Below are 27,209 nucleotides of genomic sequence, written 5' to 3'. Positions count from 1 at the left end.
TAAATAGCATTCATAAGGCACAGCTACACTGCACACTCCTTTCAGCAGTGTCTAGAGTAAAAACACTACGTGCCCCCTCACACAGGTGTAAACAGCAGCAGAGACACTGAGGCACTGCTCAGGCGAGTAAAGACACACTTGAATCCTAGGGGTATGTACGCTACACGGCTCTCTACTTCCCAAGCAGCAGCTCCCCATTGACACTGCTATTTTTAGCATGTAACAGTGCCTCCCTGCTGCTGGAATCTTTCCACACCACAGGAAAAAGCTCCAGAAGTGGGGAAGGCTGGAAGGCTCTGGCAGCTTCCCACTTCAGAGCCTTTCCCTGCTGTCTCCCTCCACCAGAGCCTTTCACTGACACACTGCAGTGTGGACGCGGACCGTTTTCACTGTAGTATGTAGATACGCATATCCTACCCTGCCGCAAGAGATGTGCAGTGTAGCTGTAGCCTGAATCTTAAAGTGGAAAGACTGTTTTTGAAAAGGCATCTCTACCACAACTAGTCTTTATTTATATTATGGATGCAGATACCTAATGAGGAGATTCTAATGTCCATATTTAAAACTATCATATTAAATTAATCTAAATATGGTGAGACTATGATGTATTTAAAATTGTTTTTGTCTGTTGCAGAATACAACTGGCCATGGACCATGTGTGCCTTGGATATTAATGAAAACAGCATTCCCATTAATAATCCTTACTAAAAGCGATAGCCTGTTTTTGAAACTGTAATAATCAGGACTACAACTGCATGCAAAGAGAAGAGAAACGTTAACCACTATATCAGTTTTAAATAACGCAGTCGGAGCTGTGTTGGACAACACTGAACAGATTCAGCACTTAAAAGCCTCCCATTTGACATTATGGATTTTATTGCATCCCTCTAGCCTTTCAGATATAACTGGTGTTCTACAAAATGCATTTGGGCAGAGTTAGTGTTATCCAGGCAGCATTTGACATGGAAATGATTTGTTTCAAAGCCCAATGCAGGCTATAGTAGCATCATTTTAAGAGTCTCCAGTTGAACACTACATGCAGTCTATTGGGAATCCTAACTTTATGAGTCAGATTTGATCTTTAACTAATTATTTTGCATTTGAAACTGTTGACGAATACTAATTAGCTTTAAAAAGTGTGGGGTTTATTATTAATGAACTTATGTTTACAAGTTTGCAAACTGGTTGAAAAATGAAGAAGCCATATTGTACATCAAGCTCTAAATCCTTCATGGTATAAAGAAATCAGTTGTACTTGAGAATTATCCAATTTGTAAATTGAATGAGCATAAAGTTGCACTGTTTCCCAAAGAATAAAAAAAACCTGTCTAATGCTGTACTTTTAGCACCATTATGTAAGTGTTATGTACACACAAGTCTGCGAGAAATGGTATAGCACTTCGAATTATCTGTGAATAAAAAGAAAGTTGAATGTTCTATGGACCTTTAAGGCATTATGCTGTTGTGTCTTAACAAAAAACTTACTTCAAGAGCTAAGTAAAAGCTTGTACATTTTGTGTGATTGCCTGAAATGAACCTCCAAACTCTACACTTACAACCTGCTTGTATACACTTTCCTCTCTTAAACAGTGTCTTAAACACTTACTTGAAGAAGCCACTTCCTACTGAGATGTCTCAGTGAGTCATAAACTGAGACAGCTGTATCCAATTATAAAGTGCTTTGTAATAGTTTAAAATTCCTCATACCTTCTTCACTGTTCTTCATGTCCGGAGTATCATTGGAGTACTTCTCAAAAGAATGTTATAGACTGGATTACCAGAGCTCCTTTTGCTGTGCTTAGAAAGGAAATGGGCCTGGGGGAAAAAACTAGGCCATTGTTTGGGGTGGGGTGTGGTTGGGAATTCTGGGTAGCCCTTCCCATAGGGGCAGGAGTTGCTTGAAATTCCATTTATATAGGGAGGAGCAAGCTAGAGGCATTGCTCCGCCCTCAGCTTTCTGCCACCTCCTGAAGAAAGGGTATAAAAGACAAGTTCCAGAGTATGTTTTAGAAGAGGTGATGACAGATGTAGGGTTTGCAAGAATTGCTTTCTGCCTCAGTAGACATGAAAGAAGGCTTAAGCCTTCATTTTTGCCTAAACATCAGCTTTTTTTCCCCAGTTTCTTTTCAGTTGTGAAACTTTTACAGATGGTAAAGGCCTAAAAATAAGAATGAGATTGCAGAATTGCAAAAGGCATGAAACATCACTATCAGCATTATGGTCCTGGGACTTAATAGCGTGAGAAGGAAAGAAGTGACATTGAAGACCACACAAAATAAGCCGCCCCCCCACCCCCGCTTCCTGCAAGCTCTGACATGCTCACAGATCCATATGCTTGTTTGGAGTCCCACTGAAGGCAGTGGGGTCTAGCTACATAGCACAGCTTGCAGGTAGGGGGGCTGAGAGACCAGCATATTGTGGTAAGCATCCAAATTCCCTTCGAAACAGCAGTGAAAACAAAGACTCTCAAACAGCTGTTGGAATGTATACATCAAACTAGCCAAACATTTAAGACCTTTGGATGCCAGTCTTAGACACACACATTCAGTATATTTCATGGACCCCTGGAACCCGTCATTCATAGCTTTACATTATTCTCCAGTTTTTCCCCTTTCTAATGATACATTTTCTTTAAAGTATTCAAAAGAGCCTTACAGTCTTCCAGATTTCCACTTTCAAGGTTTCTGTGTTTCTTGAAAAGAGTCAGTAGGGTCAGGATCTTTAATAGTATTTAGGTGCCTAATTCCCAATTTCAATGGCCGTTAGACACCTAAACACTTTTGAGGCTCTGGGATCAGAGCTCCTCATTTCTGCCAGATAATAATATGGCATCTTCCATCTGAAGGTCTCAATGTGCTTTAAATAAGCACCATAACAAATATGTATCATATGAAAAATGAGGCTAAGTGACCTACCAAAGATTACACTGCTCAGCTTTCTTACTTCTTAACTCTATTTTCACAACTATCTTATACCCAGGTGGGCCTTGTGCCTGAGCAGCCATTACATGATTTGGCTCTAATGCATTGGGGCAGTGTAGAGCTTCACTGCCCGGGGGAGCAGAACTGGAATGACAGAGCATAAATTTTAGTTTCTTACCTCACATCCATAAACTTTTTTCTGCAAGAATAATTTCCAAAGTGCTATTTTCCATAACATGGCTACTCATGGTTGTGTAGCACCCATTCCTAAGTAACTAGTATGGCATGGAAGAGAAGGCAAAAACTGTGGGAGATGTACCACATCTCCCTGGATTCAGCTGAGTTCTCGCCCCAAAAAGCACTTAAACTTGCTGATGTGGTTAGGCCTTTTCAGAAGTCATCTTTTTCTTAGCAGCAATTCAATTACAAACCCTACCAAAAAAACTTCACTCATTTAAAAACCAATGTAGGTTAGCAGGCTCACCATTCTGCCTGACACTTACTCACCAGGGAAAGATCCACTCAGCACCAGCATGCCTATGCTAATATACAACAGTTCCCTGTTCACATGAGGGTGTTTTCAGAAACAAGTGTTAAAAAACTAGTTCAGCAGTGACCAAAGTTTGGCCAATGAGCCATGGAGTTCTACAATGCATTGCACTGCAATCATCATCAAGTTTAATATGTGGCTACAGTTACTACATTTCCCAGTATGCAAGGCTTCATCTGAACTTGGAAATGTGGCCACATACATATTAAAGTAAATTGGATGTTCCCGCTATGCACATTTTGTGCAGTTCTCAGCTTTCTGTCAAGGTTTCTTGCCCTAAACTGGGCAAAGTTTACATTGCTTGAGTTTAAGCGTTATTTCTTGTTTCTTATTAAACCTGTGCAAAGGGTGCCCTTCTCACCTTAGATCTAAGTTGGTTTCACCTCTTTCTCCTCTTATGTTAGATGCCTGTACGGAAGTCCAAGGCCGCTATTTTGCAATTGTAGGTTCCAGGCATCAGGCTGTTTGTATGGGATCAACTTCAAGACGTCCATTAAAAAGGGGCCCATAGGAAGTCATTTGCAGTGCACAACCTCGTTTACTGGTCCTAGAAAAGCTCTCTAAACAATGCAGCAGATTCCTGAGCAGTATCTACTGGCACATTATGTTCTTTGATTCCTGTCCATCAGCTCAACAACAGCGAGGAGCAAATGAAGCCATTCTTCATTTGGTTTCTGTGGTTTACTATTCACCAAATGTTTGACCGTGACTCCTTAGGATGCACTTGTCGGGACAGAGGTGCCCTTCACTAGTGGTTGCTGCCACTAGCTACCTCATGAGGGTTGGCGTAGCAACTGAGGCAAGGGCCAGTGGTGTGGTGCTACAGTGCCCTGCAGCTACTTGAAGCCACTTGTGAGCGCTGCGTGAGTTGTTAGGCTCAGCCCATTACAGGTGTGGCTGGGTACCATGCAGCAGTTGAACTCCCTCCCCCACCCCATGTACCGCAGCACATTATCTAATAAATAACTATTTCCAGATATACAGATGCCGCTTGTGTAGTGCGCTCCTGTAACTGTGTGCACTTCCTTAATGCTAAGAAAGGCAAAAGAAACATTCATTTGGCGTCTGTGCATTTTTTGCTCCATAGATCCTCACAGATGCCATGTTACTGTTCTCTCAGTCCAGACCAATACGAGCTGAATTGAGTGTGTCCGTCACCCTAGGGTGCCCAAACCCTACAAACAGCCCCTTGTACAGTCTCATTTAAAGCCAGCAATTTGCAGGCCCTATTCAGCCTGTCTCTGAAAGCCAGATTCTGCCTGGCTCGCATGTGGATGAACCATGGGGGGAAGAACCTATGTGGCTTTAGTAAGGGTCAAGCAAATCTTCATCCCTTGTGCTCAGGGGAATTCAGGGGCTGAGTTGCCATGTCTCTGTCACCCCGCCAGGCATTGGCCAGAGGAGCTGTCCAGCTGCACATGGGGAGTCGGATGCACCTCACAAACTGGCATGCTAGCTGCTGTGCAGGGTCTGCATCTCTGGGAGGAATTCCGAGCCCCCAGGGCAGTGCCAAGCCACTCCTGCCCCAATGCAGGGCAGTGCCAAAATGGCATTGCTAGCCTAGTGCTAGTGTATCTGCTTCCATCAATTGGCCAGTCTGGGCTAAATTGTGCAATGCTTACTCAGGGGAAAGGCCCAATGAGGTTCGTAGCATGTGTATGATTATGGGTAACAACAGCCACAGTGCTAAGTCTTACTGTGCTTGTGGCGTATATACTATTATCTCTCTTTCCTGTGCAGGCAATAAGAATGGACAATCAATTATTCTATGTATTCAAAATACAGGCTGTGGATTAATTTATGATGCTTTCAGTAGAATGCCTTCCATTGCTTTCAATGGGCTTTGGATCAGGCCCTAAATGATCAGCATATGTAATTGGGTTAGTAAATTATTGCCAGATTGTATTACTGGCTTCAACTAAGCATGGCACTAAAGGCTTCCATGCATGGAAGGGTTACGTTAAAAAAGCTGGGTGTTCTTACAGACTTTAATGTGCTCAGCAAGTTTCTCTTGTGCATTATTCCTGGCCTTGCAAGTAAATTATGTCCAAATAGTTTCACAATGTTTCTGTGGAAACTAATGCCTGAGGAGCACTTGGCTGGCTTGCACAACTTCACTTGTTCATAGGGTAAAGTCCCCTGAAAGTCTATGACGCTTGGGCAATCTGCTGATCAATCATGTGAGGGCTAGTGTTTGAGTCACTTAGTAATTGTGCTTTGACTAATCACATGATGGTACTGGATCATCAGACCAGCAAGTTTCCTTCAGTTAAATTGTCAAGGAAGTTTCTTTTAGGTAAAGGGAGAATTGTGGAAGACACTAAGCAATAAATAAATAAATCACTTTTAATCCAAACAGTTTCTTCCGTGTTTGCCATTTTCAGTACCCGTAACTTCGGCCTCCAGCGGAGACACAATGACTTAGGACTATCTGGCAGCATGGCAACAGGATGGCCCAAGACATGTGGGCCCAGCTCCTCAAAGGCCTTTAGGCACCTAATTTCTATTGAACTCACTGGGAGTTAGGCTCCTAGATACCTCTGAGGATCTGGTCTGTGGAGCCTTTCCTCTCCTGTTCACTGGTTCATTTCTGACCCAGGTCACTAATGACTAGATGTGCTGCTCATTGTAGCAGAAGATGTCTGTATCACAACTGACAGTCTCAGTAAAGAAGCCAATGGACCTATGGCCATGTTCATTGAACTTCCCTCTAGCGCTGGCATTGCATCTCCAGCTAGGAAACTACCATGTTATTAGGTCTGGCAAGTCTTAACTGCTTCCTATCACTGCTGGTGCTGGCATCTGTTGAAGCTTTAAGCAACAGCCCTGAGCTGGCAGTTATGCAAAGCTGTACTGCCAACACAATGCCCCTGAGAGCTCCTGCCTGTGCATGGGAATAAAGCTGTACAGTGAATGCTCTCTAGCATGGCTGACCAGCTCTGCTTGCTTGGCGCAGTTAAAGAGTCCCACCACACTCTCCCTTGCTGCCCTTGGGGTGGCTGCAGTGCACAGAATGTGGTGCCAGGGAGTAGCCCCTGCAGTCAGGAAAGTGCAGGGCCTATGAGTGTGCCCAGTGGATGTAAGTAGAGGGGGATCATACGCTCTATCCTCACTTGAGCACTCACAGTCACCTGCCACAATCTGGCTCTCTGTGGCTGCCTTGAGAGAGGGAAACACTGTGGGCTTCTTGAAATATATGATTTTGTTTTTGTGTTTTCATTTTTTGGTGACACCATCAAAGCCAATCTGCAGTACAGCAGTATCAAACCTAGGGACCTTGAGGACGCCGCCAGCGACAGAACACAGTGGTGTGCAACAGTTAGAAACACCTGCATCGCCTTTGAGGAAGACCGCTGCCGGCATCTACAAGAGGCACGCGAACGACGTCACAGAGCATCAGCAGCGCACAATCCACTGACCGTGAATTTCCCAGGCACCATCTGCAGCAAAATGTGCACCTCTAGAATTGGCTTGTACAGTTATCAGAGGGCACACCATGAGACCAACAATTGATGATCTGCACAGATTTGTCATCATCGGATTGATGGACTACCAAGAGAGATATTGGTGACTTAGGGCTTGTCTACTCTTGGAAATTTACTGAAATAGCCATTCCAGAAAAGTTATTTCAGCGTAAGACCTCATGTGGCCACTTATTCTGGTATAACAGGCTTAAGCCACAAAGTCAATTAAACTTTGTCAATTAAACTAATTTGGAAAATCTATTCCAGACTAGCTATTTTGATAAATTTCCAAGTGTAGACAAGCGCTTAAGATGATTTACTGCACTGGAATGGGATCATACTGGCAGAGCTGTGGAATGTCAGGGATGATACGCTCTAGGACTCAGAATATACATTTTTCTCAGGATGAAAAATTCCAGAATTCAGGATAGATTGTTTTATTTTTGGAAGACCTCAGGTAGAGACCAAGTAGCCTGTATTTTGCCCTCAAAGAACTCCTCCCCGGGTCTTATTAGTATTTGCAATAGTTTTTTTTCTCCTGCTGATGATAGCTCATCTCAATTGATTAGAATCTTCCTGTTGGTATGCATACTTCCATCTTCTCATGTTCTCTGTATGTATAAATATCTCCTGTCTGTGTGTTCCATTCTGTGCATCCGAAGAAGTGAGCTGTAGCTCACGAAAGCTCATGCTGAAATAAATTTGTTAGTCTCTAGGGTGCCACAAGTACTCCTGTTCTTTTTGCGGATACAGACTAACACCGCTGCTACTCTCTGAAACCTGCTTTAGTGTTGTTTTCATCATTTATATAGTGCGCCCTCAAGTGGCCAAGTGCTGTACATACATATAGGAGAGAAGTCCCTTCCAAAGCCCTGAGAGTCTGACACTGCGCCCACAAGCACTTACCCACCAGGTGTAGTAAGCCCTCATTACTGTGAATAGTCTCTTCGATTTCAATGGGAGATATGACACCTCTAAAAATCAAGCCACTGATTGACAGGTCTGAATATGGATTTAAGGACATTTTAAAAATGACTCATGACATTGGGTTCCTCAATTCTGGGCAGCCCAACTTGAAACACATTAGTGGAGCCCAGTTTTCAAAGGACGGGATGCTCAGCACTTTCTGTGTCCCAAGTTCGGTTCCCAAAATCATTACTTAGCTTTGAAAAATCATGGCCTGTGTGCTTAATTATAGGCTCCCAAGTTGTGCTCTTTGGACTGTGGCAGCTAAGTATTATCCTCCTTAATCTCAACGTAGCTACATTGATTAGGAGGTAACTTAATGCAGGCGGGATGGGTGGTTTTCTTTTTTCCATAAGACTTATACAGATGAGGATGTGTATGGCCATTAATAATCCCATGACACTTTTAGAAAAGATAGGTGGCCCCCTCACCATACTCCATGCACTCGTGCTGTGTTGGGTGTCATTTGTCTGGCACTGGTGATTATGTTTGAGCAGTGGAATAAATGACTCCCAGATCTACTGACGCTAAACAGCTTATAAAGTACTTTAGGGATCCTTCAGAATCAGAGGAGTTAGGGTATGTAAATTACTGTATGATCTTACAGCTGTTGTGCTAAAAGGAAACCATACCTTGCTGCCATTATTTCACCCATCTTGGCAAACTATAGTGACTAAGAATTTATATATATATGCAAAATCCAGGGGTTGGGGCAGTAGCTTGTATCCAAGCCTATAGGCTGTAATAATGGTTGTGGAAGGGCTATATTACAGCACCATGGCATGCCCACTGGTTGGAGGATGGATTTCCTTTCCCCAGCCACTGCACAGGATGTGTACATAAAGCTGAATCACTCAGGCTTCATGTGGGCATACTGAATATCCCCCTTAGAGCAGAGAAGAGGTTCCCTCCACCTGCCCCAGATGCAGAAATGCCCTTTTCAATCCCAATAAAAAGTTGCCTCAGCCCAAACTTCAGATGCCATAGCTCAGCCGTGTCGTTCCCTGGGCTGTATTCCAAATAACACTGCGTATGCAGCACCTTTGATCCGGAAGGATCCCAAGGCTCTTCCCACAGTGGAGGGTACCAGAAGTGGAGGGTGCCAGCCAATTGCACAGCACAAGTGCATGCGTGCGGGGAGGGCAGGAAAATGAGTCAAAGACTTTGGGGCAAACCCCTCTCATAAAGAATCCCTCAGTGCTGCACATGATATATTTGAAACCACAATATATTATTTACTCTTCCTAAATGTAATATCACTTTCTCCTGGCTACATGGACCCAAGACTAAATGCATTACAAGGTAACAGCCTCGGTAATAATTTGTAATTTTTATGCTCGTTTGGTTGGTGACCAGTACAAAGGATCCATATATATTTATTTCACACACAAAATACATGCCAAACTACAACACTGGTGAATATAGGGACATGGATGTCAAACCTCAGAGAGAACGACTGTAGACTGTCATTGTTCAGTAATGAGGCTGGGATCCTTTAAAAAGTAATGTAATAACAATGTAGTGGGACTTGTAGGCTCCAGCCCACCCCTCAAAACACTGACCATTTCCTCCTTAATGCTAGTTGGATGTAGAAGTTGTGCCGTTTGAACACACTTACACAACCCCGTTTTCTAATCACAACAATGTGTTTTTCCTACTAAAGACAAATCAATCAAAGTTGGCCTGTTCCTATAATCCTTGGGTTGGCTACTCCCAACTGCACCAACAATTACTCATATCCTGCGTGCATTAACATGAGTGGGAACTTTGACTGAGTAAGGGCTGTGGGATCAGGCCCATGATGGACTAATATCTGTGCTTAAGCCAAGGATTCCCATGTCCATTCTTCACTTAACAAGCAGAAAGCTGGCTTGAGGTTTTGTGTGCTTTTGCATCAGGCCATTTTATGGAAAATTCAAGCCTGCAGTGAGATTTCATTGGCAGGTTCTGAGTCCTGGAGAATAGGAGTGGAGAAATCAAAAGGAACTTCAGAAAGTTCAGTCTGCAACAGCATGTATTTACTCATGTAACAACCTGAAGATACAAAAACATCTGAGAAAAGAACAGAAGCATCCAGTACTGGCTGAAAAGGAAGTGGTATTTTTAAAAAACGTCTCTGACCTCGAGTCCTTTCACTGATCTATTTGAAATCAAACAGTTTTTTATAATGAATGTTGCCTTCTCCCTCAGTGTTTTTACACTGTCAAGTTATTCACAAATAGGAAGTGATTTTAGAATGATCACACATGGAAATAAATACATTTAACCAGACATTACTGTACAACAGATTTGATTAAGGCCGTTGTACATCTAAAATGATGGTGACGGAGTCTCAGTCTTTAAGAGGAAAAAATACATTGATGGAAGTGCATAAATTACGTAATTCAGTAAAATGTATGTCACACAGAAAGGCTTCTTAGCGCACATACACTATTGGATTTCATGTTCTGTTATTACATGTATTTCAAAGGTTAGTACATATAGCATCAGCAAGAATCCTGTGGCATAACATCCCAGGGTACAGATGGAGTTCTGCTGCATGATACGATTCTATGCTGCTGAACAGATCAATCATGAGTCATAATTTATTCAAACAGGGTGAAATTCAACACTGTACAGGGAACCAGCTCTAGGCACTCACACCACATAAGTCCTCAAAAATAGGGTTTAAGTTGTGCATAGACCCTTTACAGGTCTTCTGCATAGGTGACTCTCACCTATATAACTTATAATAGGATAGATAATCACTCTTCTGTAAAAACTCAGGAGCAACTGATTAAGCTCCATTGTCCACATCCGTTATGAGTTTGCTTGTTGCCACAGGGAGGTTTTGAGGTTTAATACTTCAAGTTTTCCAAAGTAGGAACATTCCTATGAATGGTCTGTTTGCTTCTGCAAATGAATTCTGCTGAGAAATGCCCAATAGTGAGACAGCATCTACAACTACTACCCTGTCCACCACTGCTAAAAGGCTGAGTTCCAACATGCTCCTGATGTCAGAAGATCTCATAAGATAAAGTGTCTCAGTCTTTCCAAAGACTGCAGCAAACACAATACAAGAGCAGTTCTGCCATTATAAAAAATCTGGCTCTTTGATGACTGGAATTTGTGTCTCTTCCTTGCATAGCAGTTTATAAATAAAATGGAAATCTTTTTTGGGTTCACTCTTCAGAAGGTAGGATTTTATATAATGAGGTTGGGCATCATCAGCAAGTTGCAGGCACTTGTCGTCAACATGAACAAAGAGCCCATAGTTCTGGGGATCCGACACTTCAAACTTCTCAGCACATTGCTGGCCTAGCTGCTGAGCTGTTGTGTCTATCCGCGAGGCCATCGTCCGTGTCTGGGCACCAATCTCCAAAAAGGAGATGGAGATGAAATCCTGCAAAGAAAAATATAGATTTAAATATAACACTCAAGTTCAGGCCATAAGGATAGATTGGATACTAAAGAGGGGCCTGAGATACCATGTTCAGAAAAGTTTGTATTAGTATTTTGGTTCAGACACAGTTCTGAAACATTTAGGGATTTTCATTAAGAAAACACACAACCAAGGAAATTCACTGTTAGCAGGGCCAGCTCCAGCTTTTTTGCCACCCCAGGCAGTGAAAAAAAAGAAAAGAAAAAAGCTGCAATTGGCGGCACTTTGGTGGCTGCTCTACCGTGCCGCTTCATTCTTCGGTGGCAATTTGGTGGCCGGTCCTTCTCTCCGAGAGGGACTGAGGGATCCGCCGCTGAATTGCTGCTGAAGACCCAGATGTGCCACCTCAAGCATCTGCTTCCTGCGCTGGTGCCTGGAGCCGGCCCTGACTGTTAGACCCTGATCCCGCGAAGTGATTATCTTTAAATAAGTGATCCACCTCACTGAAGTCAGTGGGCCTCCTCACATGCTTGAAGTTAAGCACATGTAACTATTTTGATGTTTTGGGGCCCTCGTAAGAATCTCCTGCTACGCAGAAGGTGCACTCTGAAATCGTTCCCACCCTCATCTGTGAGACATCATGCAGCAAGACAGGAAGCAAAGGAATGCACCATCATCATGAGTAATCCACAAGCTTCTCCTCAAGACATCAAGCCTCACAACCAGATGTGTCACAGAGGCAAGAGAAGACTTGGCTCATGGGAAACCTGTCAGGTAACAACATGGTGTAGTGTCTTTACTCTTTTGCTTCAGTAGGGTGGAAATAAATGAATGATTGTCGTGGTGGTAAATTCCATTCATGTCCCAGCCTCAATGGTCAGGCCAAGAAAATGATGATTCCATACTTAGTTTCTCCCAGGGAAGAATCTTGCATCACAGTTCTAGTCAGCTCATAGCCCCAATGGGAAGCACAAGTTTCAACTTCATTCTTATGCACGAAGATTAAAAATTCCCTGCCCTTTGGTTGGAAAGCCCTCTGGTCTTCCAGCTCAAGAAGGAAAGCTGAGAAACGTGGGATATTTTTTAAGATGACCTGGTGGAGGGCTCTGACTCTTGAAAAATAAGACTCAGCTCTAAAAAGAGACTGAGTAAAAACTTCTATAGAATTGCAAAGTCTTCTTACTAACAGTTCATCTAGGCCAGTGGTTCTCAGCCCGTGGCCCAATCAGCACGCAGCTGCAGCCCATGTGACATCCTCAGGGCCATAAGGGTAGTATATATATTGTGTGGACGTGGCCCACATAACACATAAAAAGCAGCATGTGCGGCCCACAATGGTAAACAGGTTGAGAACCACTGATCTGGACCATTCCCCAGCCAGTAGCCGGCTCTTCTCTCCTGTACATTTTCCAGTGATTTGTCCAGCCTATCGTGAAATGGCTAAAGGGAAGGGTAATTTGGCTGAATGTCTAAAAGGCAGACAGCTCACAGACAGTGAAGTGTTTCTTCATGGACAAAGGGAGCACTGGCTAACCCAGGCACTGCCAAAATACTAGGGCTGTCCACAGCAACTTCTGTTCACGCTCCGCTTCAGCATTCATTGTTTCAGGGTGTCCCTGTAAATGGCTAGTAACTAATCAGGCCTCTGATCTTTACTGCCACCTTGTGGATGAAAATAAGGGTTAAAGTAAAGTGTTGTTAAAATTCATTTTGTGCTTGGGGAAGGTGCTGGTTTGGCAGCATATTTACTCACTGGCCAGGTGCAACACAGGTAGCAGCTACAGAAGCACTGACAGCCTGCCCTTCCCGAGTGCCACACCTCTGACTTGGAAGGACATCTAGGGAGGAGAGGATAACCCAGTCTCCCTGCCCCATTCTGTCTTTCGTTTCTCTGCTGAGACTGACAAGAGTGCTTATTAGTGTCAACTCTGAGAATGTTTTTTATAATGAGGCCAGCTCTCCAGGTAGTCACTGGAGAGAGACAGCCATCTCATTAGCAACAATTGTCAGCCTCCATTGGCATAAACCCTATTCAAGCTGCTTCTTGAGATAACATCACAGTATGGGAACGTAGCAGCCCTGGGTAGGCTAGTTACTTCCATCTCCAGGACAACCCACAGTCTTTATTTACTCTCGAGGGCATTCTGCACCAACAAAAATTAAAATTCTGCACCAAAAAAAAAAATTCTGCACACAATATTTAAAAATTCTGCAAATCTTATTTGTCAAATAAATGTGGAGGCTCCAGTATGGCATTGGGGAGCACAGACTGCTGGATGCACAGAGGCGGGAGATCACTGTGCAGCTTCCCCTGGGACATGGACTCAGCGATGAGGCTGCACCCAACCCTGACACAGCACAAGGACAGGGCCTGCCCCAGAAACACCCCAGGGCCTTTCCCCTCCATGCCAGGTGCACCAGGTGTGGGCAGATAGGCTCAGCAAGGCAGGATCCAAGTGTGGAGCGGCTTCGTGTGAAGGGATTCAGGAGTGGGTTGAGAGGGTTCTGTGTCGGGCAATCTGGGTGCAGGTAGCTCAGTGGGGGATCCGGGTGGGATCTAGATGCACAGGGGCTTGTTGGGGGGGGTTCTCGGTGCAATGGTCATGGGACTCTGCAGGGGGGTCCAGGTGAAGTTGGGACTCAGCAGGAGAGGTGTCTGGGTGTGGGAGGGATAGAGCTCAGCAGGGGGCGATGGGTGTGAGGGCTCAGCGGTGGGGTCCAGATGCTGGGGGAGTGGGGCTCAGTGGAATGGAGATCCAGGTGCAAATGGTTGGGGCTCATTAGGGTGGGGATCCAGGTGCAGGTGGCTCATCATGGTGGTTCAGGGGCAGAGGGAGTGGGGCTTATAGGGGGGCTTCTGAGTGGGGTGAGCAGAGGCTCGGCAGGAGGATATGGGTATGGGGTGGGGTCTGGATGCACGGCGGTTGGGCAGATGGGGGGAGCAGTTCCCTGTACAGGGATCCCTCCCCCTGAGGTGCAATGGGTGCAAGAAGCATGGGAGAGGGGAAGTTTGTAGAGCTTCTACAGCCGGGGGAGAAACTTGGGGGTGGGTCTGACACATCCCTGGATGCTGTGCCAGAGAAGAGGAAGTCCTATCCTCCCCAGCCCAGCTGGGACTAGCAGCTGAGCGCAGTGCAGGGTAGGAGCCACCAGCCGGATCTTCCCCCATTTCACCCCCCTGCCCCACAGTGATTTACTTCTCTGCTGGCTGCCTGGGCACCCAAAACATACTGCTGGGGAGGGCTGCATGACCGCTCTTGTAGCTTCCTTTTGCTTCCCCATCAGAAAGTCATTTTTCTGCAGGGAAGCAAAGAAATCTGTGGGGGACATAAATTCTACACATGGGCCGTGGTGCAGAATTCCTCCAGGAGTAAATTTATTACATCACCCACACAAGCCAACTAGAGGAAGTGTTACATAGAGGTATTGTACTAGTGATGGAAAAGAGGCCTATTAAATAGGAGGTGGAGTGGGCCTTTATTTTCAGTTACACCCTCTTGTACATCAGCTATTACATGACTGGCATTTATGTTCTCTATCCCACCTATTTCAATCAGATCCTTTCCAAACTGTGTTTATGGACACATTCTCCCATCAGTGCGTATACGTGGTTGTTGATAATGCTAATGGGAATCACACAACAGGATAGATGCATTAATCCAGAAGAATATATCCATTCAGATTTTCAGCTTGTCTTCAGAACTCAGATCATATTGCCCTGGCATTAACCCCATTGCCTCTGCCCGCCTACAGGTTTACACATTCTGCACTCTTTTTTCTTTTCCTCGCCTTTAGTGCAGCCTCCTTGTAATTTCTTTGAATTCCATCATTGCAATAGTAAACCCTTTGGGTTGCCCTAGGGCAATTCCTAGGAGTGACCTTGGAAGTGGGGTGCTAGAGATCAGGATCTAGCCCACAGCTTAGATCCTGAATTAGGTCACCAGTGAAAAAGAGTTTTCTGGGTTTAAAAGCTAGCTTGGGTAACTTTTATGATCAGTACTGATGTTCCTCAAGGGCAATGTCTGTTGTAATTCTGTGTATGTGTAAAGTCTAATCAGAGCAACCTCCTGCTGTCCGGGCTCCCTACTTCTCCTCTCAACTGTGTCCAAAATTCTGCTGCAAAAACCAGCTTCCTCCTCTGATATTAAAACCAGGCCACGCCCCTGTTGGCATCCCCCCATAGAATCATAGAATATCAGGGTTGGAAGGGACCTCAGGAGGTCATCTAGTCCAACCCCCTGCTCAAAGCAGGACCAATTCTCAACTAAATCATCCCAGCCAGGGCTTCATCAAGCCTGACTTTAAAAACCTCTAAGGAAGGAGATTCCACCACCTCCCTAGATAACCCATTGCAGTGCTTCTCTACCCTCCTAGTGAAAAAGTTTTTCCTAATATCCAACCTAAACCTCCCCCACTGCAACTTGAGACCATTACTCCTTGTTCTGTCATCTGGTACCACTGAGAACAGTCTAGATCCATCCTCTTTGGAACCCCCTTCAGGTAGTTGAAAGCAGCTATCAAATCCCCCTTATTCTTCCCTTCTGCAGACTAAACAATCCCAGTTCCCTCAGCCTCTCATAAGTCATGTGCTCCTGCTCCCTAATCATTGCCCTCTGCTGGATTCTTTCCAATTTTTCCACATCCTTCTTGTAGTGTGGGGCCCAAAACTTGTAGTGTGGGGCCTCAATGGATTCCACTAGCCTTCGCATCAGCCTCACTATTAAGAGATTGTCAGATGCTGCTGTGACAAATATGGCAATTTCCTGACTTATCCCGGGGAGATGTCCATTGTATTCGATGAATGGTTCATGTATTATTGTGGATCAGGACTGCATGTAACTTCTTGAGGGAGTAGCTGTGACAGATATAAGAGCTGGATGATCAAAGGACTATACTGAACAAACGATTTTTGGATTGGATTTCCTGGGCTATATGTGGGGGAGGTGAATACAAATCCCTCACCTTTGGTTATTTAAAAAAAAAACGGCCTTCAGAAGCTATGCCCTGAGATGGGAGGTATGGGGGCATTGTTTGCTTATTACCTGTTACATGAGGCCAAGATCAAAGCCCCAGCTGTATAGTGGAAAAACGGAGCTATTCATGAGGGTGCTAGTTCTGAGCTGAGGCTGTTCTGAACTGTTCCCTGCAGAAAACACCCTTGATGGGGTCTGAAGCACTGACTCCTACCAGAGTCCTTGTTTGCTCTGGGGATGATGGTGATCTCTGATAAGCTTATTAGCATGTGTGTAGGTTCTTTGACGGGTTTGAATATGTTTTCTCTGTAGTACTTTCACCTTCAGAGTAAAGATACTTGCTTAGAAAAATCTGCGTGGTAACCTGTGACTGCTGGCAATTACAGCTGTTCATAGCCTTTGAAGAGAAAGCAAAGTGCACTTGCTGGCTTGTCTCGGATGCCTGGCTTGCTAGGAATATCACACAGTATAGGCAGGAAACTGTGAAGCCTGGAAAAACGCTGGTCAGGAGGGACAGAAATGTGGGTCTACGCACAGGAGAAATGACAGCTGAGGAGTTGGGAACCCAGACTGGCTGCCCTTGAGGGGCCATGGAGGGCAGGGACGGATTTACACCGTACACACACCTAGGCACAGCATCTTCAGCGCTCCCCATCTGCCTACAGCTGACTTTCGTGTTGCACAGTTTTAGAGAGATAAGGCGCCCCTAGAATGCCAGTCCTGATAGGTATGTGCCTACTGTGCCTAACTGGAAATCTGGCCTTGATGGAGGGGGGATACAGATGCAGTTGCTTCAAACTGTGACAGCTGATATTGCACTCTCTTAGTTCTTTATTTTCAATTCTTTCTTCTCCTCTTCTTCCCCCTGCTCACACCTCCCACTTCTCACAGCTCCCTTTGTAGCTTTCTTTCATTCTGCACTTCCTTGCTTCTTCCATGGTGCCCAGCACAGAATGTAAGCTCTTGCGGATAGGAACTTTGACTTCCTCTGTGCACAGTGCAGTGCCTAGCAAGCAGATGGTGTGCACTGAGTAATAGTATTACTAATCGCGGGGAATAATTGGGGCCCTGTTTGAAGCCTGGTTTCCAGTTGGAATTTTCATCTGCTTCTCACACTATGGAAGTTGCACTCTCCACCCCACACCCTTCTCCCAGAGCTGCTGACCTGCACAGACGAGCGGGACGCCCGGGCCTTGTTGAGCGTTCTCCGTCTCTCCCAGCGGTGAATGGAATCCTGCACTTCCATGCTCAGCTGCCGAGTTACTGTTATCTTATCGTAGTTCTTGATGTGCTCCAGGGCCCCATAGGTGGTAGTTAAGTAATAGGAACCTACAAAAAGACAAGAAGGTCCCAAAACAGCATCACATCTGATTCTACCATTACTTTGTCCTTCCCTCTTCCCTGCTTCTATGTTCATTCACCCGTTGTGAACTGTTTAAATCTGAGATTGTGAGCTCTGTGGGGCATGGAATGTCTTTGCATTGGTTGTATAGCAGGACCCTGACCTTTGTTTGGCATGTGTAGGTGTGACTGCAATAGAACTAATAAATAATTATCACAGTGCTCTCCATTCCATTCTGGTTGATGTAGTTGCAGATGCGACACATGCTACCTAACCTGCTTGTGTCACTTCTCTCACTCACAGCTGGGAAGGAGCAGTGACTGCAGGCTGGTGCGCTGTGGGTTTTCTTTGATATCTTATGGTTAAACATAGAATTCATGTAAATGAACAGAGCATCCTCTTTCATGGAGAAACCCAAGTCACTAACCTTCCCTTAGATTGTAAACTCTTTGGGGCAGGCACTGTCCTTTCATTCAGTGTTTGTACAGCACCTAGCACTATGGGGCTCCTTGTCCAAGATTGGGACTCCTAGCTGACAGGGTAATACAACTAATGATAATGTAGCTGCATACAACTGGCAGGAATCAGTAACTAGAATGGAATGAATCATTTATATTTTGGTTCCGTGGCCCAAATGAAAAACCAAAAAGTATTTCATTCTGGGTCAAACAGAACATTTCTCAACCTGAAACAAAATCTTTTTCTTCCCCATTTAATCTAGGGTGGCTTTTTTTTTTTAACCTTTTTTGCCTTCTTAAATAAAGCTAGCTAAATGTTCAACTGAAACCTTGTTTCAAAATGAAAACATTAAATATTTTGTTTAAAAAATGTTGGGATAAAACATTTCGACTTTTTTGAAAAAAAAAAAAACCTCTCTCTTTTCCAACTGCAACTATTCATCAAATTCAACCCAAATTTGCAAATAGTTTTAGTTGACCCCAAACTGCATTTTTCAGTGAATGTACTATTGGTTCAAAATTTTTCCCCCAGTCTATTACTAACTAACTAACTAAGAGAGGGAAAGGGTATAATATCTACCTAGCCATTGACAATGAGCATATTGCAACCAATCCTGTCTACTGTGGAACTTCCTGAAGGTCCTAGTGCTTGGAGCACTGGCAGTGCTGGTCTCCAAGTGTATGGTACACCCAGTGCCCTACCAGACCAATCTCTAAAGGGTGGTGAGCCCCAGCACCTGCAGCGGGGTCGGGTACAGCATTACTGGTAGCTGCTAGGGAGGCAGAAATCTCTAATGAAAGAGCAACGACTAGAACCTGGACATTCTAATTTCTAGTTCTGAGCATTCACCACAAGGTGACTCTTCCCCTCAGCAGGGGTAATCGTAACGCTCAGTAATCTAGTTTACCACTGAAATCAAACCAATTGTTTCCAGATTTGCTAAGTGTATCATTGTACAGCAGAGATAGGCTAAGGAAGCAATTTTCATATATGGACCAGGATCCTGTTTAGACTAAGGTAGAAGGTTGGGATTTGAGACCAGATCAAACTGGTGTTCACTTTCTGATTTGAACTGGATGGAGCTGAAGTCTCGCAAGCTGTTCTTGAGAGATCCATGCTAGAAACAAAATTGTAGGGGCAGGTTCAGGTCCAGGGATTTGAACTCAAATTCAAAGAGATTTGGATTTGAGGTCCTGAGTCTAACCCAGGGATGGCCAACCTGAGCTTGAGAAGGAGCCAGAATTTACCAGTGAACATTGCCAAAGAGCCACAGTAATATGTCAGCAGCCCCCCATCCACCACTCCCCTCCAGCTCCCAGCATCTCCCACCCACTGGTAGGAGCAGCCCCACCAATTGCACCTCCTCCTCCTCCCCATGCCTCCTGCCCAACGCAATCAGCTGTTTCGCAGTGCACAGGAGGCTCTGGTGTGGAAGGGGGAGGAGTGAGGGCATGGCAGGCTTGGGGGAAGAGGAAGGGGTGGAATGGTGGCAGGATCGGGGGCAGAGCAGGGGGTTGAGCAGTGAGCACCCCACAGTACATTGGAAAGTTAGCATCTGTAGATCCAGCCTCGGAGCCAGCGCCTATGCAAGGAGCCACATATTAACCTCTGAAGAGCTACATGGACCTCCGGAGCCATAGGTTGGCCAGGCCTGGTCTAACCCATCTCTAACAGTTAACTTTCACAGTTCTTGCTGGCTTCCAGGTTTGTCTTCTCATTCTTTATGAAAACAAATGAAAATACTAAAAGGCTGCAGATGACCAAAATGGCCACTAGATGGCAATTCTGCAACATACATATCCTCCCCCTTCTGTGTGCTCTGTGGGCTCTCTCTAGTGCTTCCTTTGATTGTTAATGAAACTCACAGTAATTATCATGGCTGGCCAGACAAATGATGTTTAGAAAACACTTAAAACAATATTTTCAGAAACACACCAGTCCCCTAGCACAGGAGGCAAAGTAATTTAATTTTCCCTGTTCAGAGAGATCTCCCCCCTGCAGTGAATGTTACTCCACCTCCTTTGGACATCACTGGTTATTTATCACTCAGATAACATTGCCAAAGGGGTCAGCTGGGTTACACAAACATCCTGCGGGTTGACAATTAGATATGATCAAAGACATACCAACCAATTAAAGCAAAGGGATCTTTTCTCATTAGAATAATTAAAAGCATTAGCAGAATGTATTACCAAAGTTTATTTTTCAATAGAGAACTGTTAGGTTTCTAACACCTGGGCCAAGGTCTTCAAAACGTCTCTACCTCTTACGTCTGTATTTAGGTAGCTAAATTAGTGGTTTGATTTTCAGTAAGGTTGAGTACCTGCAGGTCTAACTGAGGTCAGTGGGAGCTTCTGGGTGCTCAGCATTTTTGACAATCTGCTGCTATATTTAGAAACCTAACTTTGGGTCACATCGTTTTGAGGCATAAGGGGGAAGCTTACACTACAGTTGCCTGACCCTAGCTAGAGCTCTTTATCTATTTCACAAACCCTACATGCTTTCTGCAGAGAAGTACATAATCATTTCAAAAGGGAACATGCAACATAAGAGAAGACTCTTTCTCACCCTCGCCCAGCTGCAGAGCAGGATCCATGAGCTCCATCACATACTCCACATTCAGAAGCACCTCAGTCAGGTTGCTGCGGGCCAAGACGTACATGAGCACCGGGAGGAAATCATCTGCACCATAAGGCTTCCCTGCAACCAAGAGGAACACACCCAGGTATCAATAGGTTATCCAGAAAGGCTATGGTTCTAATACAGAAGTGCAAGCTTCCCATTAAATGGCTCCTACTAGACAATTTCCTTTGTGTTAAATCAGCTAAAGGGTTCATAGCTCAAAAATGCCAATGAAAGAACACTGAAAAATTTAAAATTAAAAAACTGTCAAACAAGCAAAAACACCCCCCACAACACTAAACTTCGAGCACAAAATATCAGGTTGAAGACACAAAGAAGAACAAAGATGCTTTACCAGCTAAAATCAGAATGTGTTAGTTATTATGAAACACAAATAAGAGAGAATTGTGGATTGACATAAAGGCTGAATTCTTCTCTCTTGAAGTTCAGTCTGTTGCTGTTCAAAAGTGCAGTACCTGTGGTCTGAGTTGCTCCCATCAGCAGAGTGGTTTACAAACTCATGTACCCTTTGGGTTCATCCTCATTCTCTGTATCTGGCAGTAGAACCAGGGGTTACAACAAAATATGAGATAGTATATTGAAAGTGGTTCTTAGGGCTGGAGGAATCCTGCTTTCCTGTTCCTTCAGGAGGTGACTATCATACTGTGAGCACTAAATTACAGTGGATGCCCCAAGGAAGCTGGGAGCCAAGGAGAAGTATTTCTGTATTCAGGGCATTAAGATGTGAAAACAAAGAGCTTTTCTATAGTACTGGTGATCAAACCAGTTTTGAGACTTGGTTTGGAGACCAGCAGCAGACCAATAGCAGAGTGAGGCTGACCAGTGGCAGAGGCAAATGTAGTGCCCATATTTAAAAAAAGAGAAGAAAGAGAACCCAGGGAACTACAGACCAGTCAGCCCCACTTCAGTCCCCAGCAAAATCATGGAGCAGGTCCTCAAGGAATCCATTTTGAAGCATTTGGAGGAGAGGAAGGTGATCAGGAACAGTCAATATGGATTCACCAAGGGCAAGTCATGCCTGACCAACCTGATTGCCTTCAATGATGAGATAACTGGCTCTGTGGCTATGGGGAAAGTGGTGGATGTGATATACCTGGACTTTAGCAAAGCTTTTGATATGGTCTCCCACAGTATTCTTGCCAGCAAGTTTAAGAAGTATGGATTGGATAAATGGACTATAAGATGGACAGAAAGCTGGCTAGATTGTTGGGCTCAATGGGTAGTGATCAGCGGCTCGATGTCTAGTTGGTAGCCGGTATCAAGTGGAGTGCCCCAGGGGTTGGTCCTGGGTCCGGTTTTGTTCAACATCCTTATTAATGATCTGGATGATGGGATGAATTGCACTCTCAGCAAGTTCGCAAATGACACTAAGATGGAGGGAGAGGTAGATATGCTGGAGGGTAGGGATAGGGTCCAGAGTGACCTAGACAAATTGGAGGATTGGGCCAAAAGAAATCTGATGAGGTTCAACAAGGACAAGTGCAGAGTCCTGCACTTAGGAAGGAAGAATCCCATGCACTGTTACAGGCTGGGGACCGACTGGCTAAGCAGCGGTTCTGCAGAAAAGGACCTGGGGATTACAGTGGATGAGAAGCTGGATATGAGTCAGCAGTGTGCCCTTGTTGCCAAGAAGGCTAATGGCATACTGGGTTGTATTAGTAGGAGCATTGCCAGAAGATTGAGGGAAGTGATTATTCCCTTCTATTTGGCACTGGTGAGGCCACACCTGGAGTATTGTGTCCAGTTTTGGTCCCCTCACTACAGAAGGGATGTGGACAAATTGGAGAGAGTCCAGCGGAAGGCAACAAAAATGATTAGGAGGCTCGGGCACATGACTTACGAGGAGAGGCTGAGGGAACTGGCGTTATTTAGTCTGCAGAAGAGAAGAGTGAGGGGGGATTTGAGGGCTATTAGCCAAGATGGGTAAGGAAGGATGTCCCTAGCCTCTGTTTGTCAGAGGGTGGAGATGGATGGCAGGAGAGAGATCACTTGATCATTGCCTGTTAGGTTCACTCCCTCTGGGGCACCTGGCATTGGCCAATGTCAGTAGACAGGATACTGGGCTAGATGGACCTTTGGTCTGAGCCAGTATGGTCATTCTTATATTATGTTCTTATAGCAGCCTTCAACTACCTGAAAGGGGGTTCCAAAGAGGATGGAGCTCGGCTGTTCTCAGTGGTGGCAGATGGCAGAAGCAGCAGCAATGGTCTCAAGTTGCAGTGGGGGAGGTCTAGGTTAGATATTAGGAAACACTATTTCACTAGGAGGGTGATGAAGCACTGGAATGGGTTACCTAGGGATGTGGTGGAATCTCCATCCTTAGAGGTTTTTAAGGTCAGGCTTGACAAAAGCCCTGGCTGGGATGATTTAGTTGGTGTTGGTCCTGCTTTGAGCAGAGGATTGGACTAGATGACCTCTTGAGGTCTCTTCCAACCCATATATTCTATGATTCTATGAACAGGCACCTTCCCCCGGCATCTTTTAAGTATATGCATGGCATCTTTTCAAACACACACTCATTCCCCCTACCCCAAATACCCAGTTGCCCTTAGTTACAAAACCTGGCTCCATTGCTGTTGGAGATGTAGAATCCTGACTACAGAACTACGATATTGTTATAGCCATGGCACCTTGGGATGAGCTCTCCTCAGAGCTACTGAGCTAAGCAATGTCAGGCTGAGTAAATATTTGGATGGGATACCTCTAAGGTAAACGTACCTTCTACACGAAGTGATACTAATGGGGTGAGGATGGTCTTGTGCTTAAAGCATCCATATAGAGACAGTGAGTCTGTGAAGTGATCCATATTTATGGTATGTAAATCTCTTTGGGATCCTTTAAGAAGAAAGGCACTATATGTAAACTCTTATCAGTATAAATCATTACAGCTCAAAATAGGATCCAAGGAGAAGTTCCATCAGAAGAACTATGAAGAACCTGAGATCAGCATTTCTTATCTAGAAGCTGTTCATCTTATTTGAATTGGCATGCTTTTTGTTCATAGTGTACAGTATATGCAGGATAAAGTTGCTTCACAAATCCATCTTTCAGGACACCCAGATACGTACCATCTTCATAAACCAAGATCACTTTCAGTCTCACTGTGATCATTCATGGTGCCTGCAATGTTCAGTCATTTTCTCTTTTAGGCATCTATGTCATGTGTTGGCTTCATTTGTTTGGGATTGGCCACATATGTCTCACTCCTTAATCATTTGTCCAGACTCCAAAAAAATAATCTATCCCTGATGGAGCTTTGGTAAATTACACCAAGGCTGATGTTGGCCCATATTCTAGATGTCCTTGCATATAGGGAATAAATTCCTATTCCTCAGCTGTTCCCACTGACTTGTTTCAAGTCTTTGCCATGAGTCAGCTTTCCTTATTTGTCATAGAGTAGTTGACATAAGTTCTCCTTTGGCAGAGGAAGATCTTCTGCTGGAGTTTTAAACAAATACAAGCCTAATTCTCGATAAAAAACATGACTTCAAAATAAACCAGAAAACGTATCTAATAAGCAGACAGTCAGATGAGTTAAAACAGAGTGCCTAAGGCTGTGACTGTTATAGTCACTTCTGAAGCCGTAAGTTAGACTAGTTTGTACAGAGTCAGTACATATGGTAGAAGGAATCTGCGGCTCTATTCAGTGAAAGTAGAATTAACACTTTCTGTTTTTTAAATGTGCAGTCAGTTAAATGATGTTGCAGGTCTTAGCCAAACCATAAAAGGGCTTCATTGTTTGATTAGTGTCTGGCTGGATGTTTTATTCATACTGTTACTATGGCTTATGTTTCTATGAAAGCTTGAGTTGGCTGGTGACACAGGGCCAAATTCATCACTGCCATAAATATTAATCTAAGATGAATGTATTAATATTATTGCTATTAAAGTATTGTGCAGCTGGGAAAATTACTCAACGGAGACAGTGAGTACTGGAAAAACCTCAAGGAGAAGAGCCTGGATTCTGATCTCACATACACCAGAATCAATTAGGAATAATGCTATCAATGAAGTTCACACTGGTGTAAAACCAGTGTGAGGGAGCATACAATCAAGCCTCAAGGAACCTACTGAGCTTCATTTTTTCTGCCTCTTCAAATGTTTTATTTAAGTTCTGAAGTAGCTGGTGGACAGAGCCAGACCAGCATGCCTGGAAACTCAAATTTTCTAGGGAGCCCTAGAAAGACACACTACTGCTGCAAGAGTGCAGCCTTCAACCTGTTGCCCTACATCTCAGCTGGAAGGACCACCCTTAGGAGGGAGAGGGTGAGTCAGTCTTTATGACCCTTGCGTGTCCTCTTTGCTGAGATGCCCAACATGGATATCTGTTTGTGATATAAACATTTGTCCACTAGGACCTGCACTCAGACCACCAACTTCTTTCAAAAAGCTCATCAATTGGCTCCCTGGTGGTGTTAACCTGCCATCCTGTGCTAGACTCAAATCAGGGACATGGAAGTGAATAGTTCAATGTACACTCCCCTGAGCCAGCTAGAGCTGACAGGGGATGATACTCTTCCAGAGCTCTTACAGAATCTCTCCATTTCTGTTTGGTTGACTAAGTTTTATATTTACAACCAGGCTTTGAGTCAATTATTTTTCATTCCTATCCTATCCTTTGCTCACCAGTCCTTATTATAAATCTCTCTCAATTTTAAGACATGATAGAAATATTATTTGAGAAAGACTTCTGCAGTTCCAGTTGTTTGCATGACTTAATTATTGGAATCTGACATCTACTTTTTTTTTATTATTAATGAGCTCAAACTAGGGAAGTTTGTGGCATACACTCCCAATTTGCACATAATAGTTGACTTAATTTGTTTACCTCTAGGAATACAGGTCCTGATGTCTGAGCCTTCACAACTGCAGATGAAATCAGTGGGAGTTGTAAGCACTTGCTGTGAGGAAACATTGTCTAGGGGCTATGGCATTAGCCTTGGACTTTTAGACAACCTGGGTTCAAGTCCTTGTTTTGCCACAAAGTACCTGTTGGATCCTGGTCAAGTTACTTAGCCTCTCTGTGCCTCAGTATCCCCACTAGGGAAAACAGTACTTCCCTACTTCGCAGAGGTGCTGTGAGGGGCTTAGCTACTACAGTAACAGGGGGCACATATGTACTTAAGAAAACACCACTGAAAATTGGGGTCATGATTTTTTTTCATCATATTAATGATTTACTACTTGATCTGGAAATTTCTCAGCACCTCATGTGACATGCTGAGCATCCTCATCTCCCAGCAAAGTTAATATTGCTTAGCACCCTGCAGGATCAGGCTCATCCTGCACCAGGGCAGATCAAAAAGATAAACACCAATTCGCCCCCGGTGAAACCCAGTGCATCTCCACAGATTTAAATGGAGTCACAGCAGCTCGTGTCAGTGTTGATTTGGCTCTCTCTCTCTAAAATGGGCTGATCTCAACCCTTGAGACGTCTGAAGGAGGACAGACCCAGATGTGTCGGAGCTCAGGCCCATCTCTACTCAACATGGGTGGGGTTTAGATCACAGGATCAGGTCAGTTCGTTTTTACTGTAACTGCCTCATCCAGCCTTTGAAAACATCCATGTTTAGTTTGTGTCTTTCACAGAAAAGCTCATTAACAGCGTGCAGAATTACATCCTGCTGTCATCCCTCTCCCCTGCCCCAACTGCTGTTCCGAGTTCAAGGTGGAATCAAATCAGACTTGTTTGCTTTTTTTCCAACGACAGGAAACATTTGTTTCATAAACGTTCATAAGAGGCTTAAAATAAGCCTTCTCCTCTGCCATAAACTCATCCTATTACACTCAAGGCAAAGTGTTTGCAATATCAGCGGCTGGCTGCGCTGGAATTGGTATTAATTAAATGCATGGTTTAATGAGATTGGAATTCTGTCCAAGTATCCATAAATAAATTAGGGCTCTGTTCTAACACATTCATATATACGCTCCTTCAGTGGATCTTCTGTCCAGTAGGGCTGATAATCATCATAAGTAGGCTTGGAAGGATTCAGTGTCGGTAAACTTTGTTTTCATTGTACACACACAAAGTGATGAAAAAAATATTTCCATCAGTAATAAGTGTGATCTACAGCTAGGAAAAGTAAGAAAAATGTTCCTTATGAACTTCTTGGAGTTTGATTTAGGGATATTAACTTTGTATATTTTGACATGTGATGTTGACAATCCATGTGTTTTAATGGTTATAAACCTTAACGTTTTGAATTTCAACATCTTCTGTCAAGAAATAATTATTGTTTGACCTCCACATAATTTCATGTGACTGAAAAACTAAACAGATAAAAATTAAAAAATGCTTAAAAATAAATAATCGATATTATCCATCAAAAAGATAAAAATCTAATTCTGCCAAGCCTAATCATAATATAGTAAGAATACTTTGCACTGATATTGCATCATCCATCCATCCATCCATCCATCCAGTGCTTTCAAGGCATTTTGAAAACACACATGAATGAAGTCTCACAATATTCTCCTAGGAATGAGGCACAAGGGGGAGTCCCCAGGGCAGGAGTGGAGGCGTTGGAGAG

At 44.1% G+C, this 27,209-nt stretch overlaps 3 protein-coding genes across 5 annotated transcripts in view; 2 read left to right on the top strand and 1 right to left on the bottom strand.

Annotated features, from left to right (window-relative positions):
• LGMN (legumain) overlaps positions 1-1,437 on the top strand; it is a 46,435-nt gene extending 44,998 nt beyond the window's left edge. For both annotated transcript variants that reach the window (XM_050953311.1, XM_050953312.1), the window contains one exon: positions 635-1,437. In XM_050953311.1, coding sequence (XP_050809268.1) covers positions 635-674 — 40 coding nt within the window. In that variant the 3' untranslated portion in view covers positions 675-1,437. The remainder of the gene's footprint in view (positions 1-634) is intronic.
• ATXN3 (ataxin 3) overlaps positions 1-27,209 on the top strand; it is a 464,297-nt gene that overhangs the window by 9,307 nt on the left and 427,781 nt on the right. The gene's annotated exons all lie outside the window — the stretch shown is intronic.
• RIN3 (Ras and Rab interactor 3) overlaps positions 9,898-27,209 on the bottom strand; it is a 104,012-nt gene continuing 86,700 nt past the window's right edge. For both annotated transcript variants that reach the window (XM_050953229.1, XM_050953230.1), the window contains 3 exons: positions 20,605-20,736; positions 17,401-17,564; positions 9,898-11,283 (listed from right to left, as the gene is read on the bottom strand). In XM_050953229.1, coding sequence (XP_050809186.1) covers positions 10,975-11,283; positions 17,401-17,564; positions 20,605-20,736 — 605 coding nt within the window. In that variant the 3' untranslated portion in view covers positions 9,898-10,974. The remainder of the gene's footprint in view (positions 11,284-17,400; positions 17,565-20,604; positions 20,737-27,209) is intronic.

The sequence above is a fragment of the Gopherus flavomarginatus genome, chromosome 5 (assembly GCF_025201925.1).
Source record: "Gopherus flavomarginatus isolate rGopFla2 chromosome 5, rGopFla2.mat.asm, whole genome shotgun sequence".
NCBI lineage: Eukaryota > Metazoa > Chordata > Testudines > Testudinidae > Gopherus > Gopherus flavomarginatus.
This window is presented reverse-complemented; position numbering and strand designations above follow the sequence as displayed.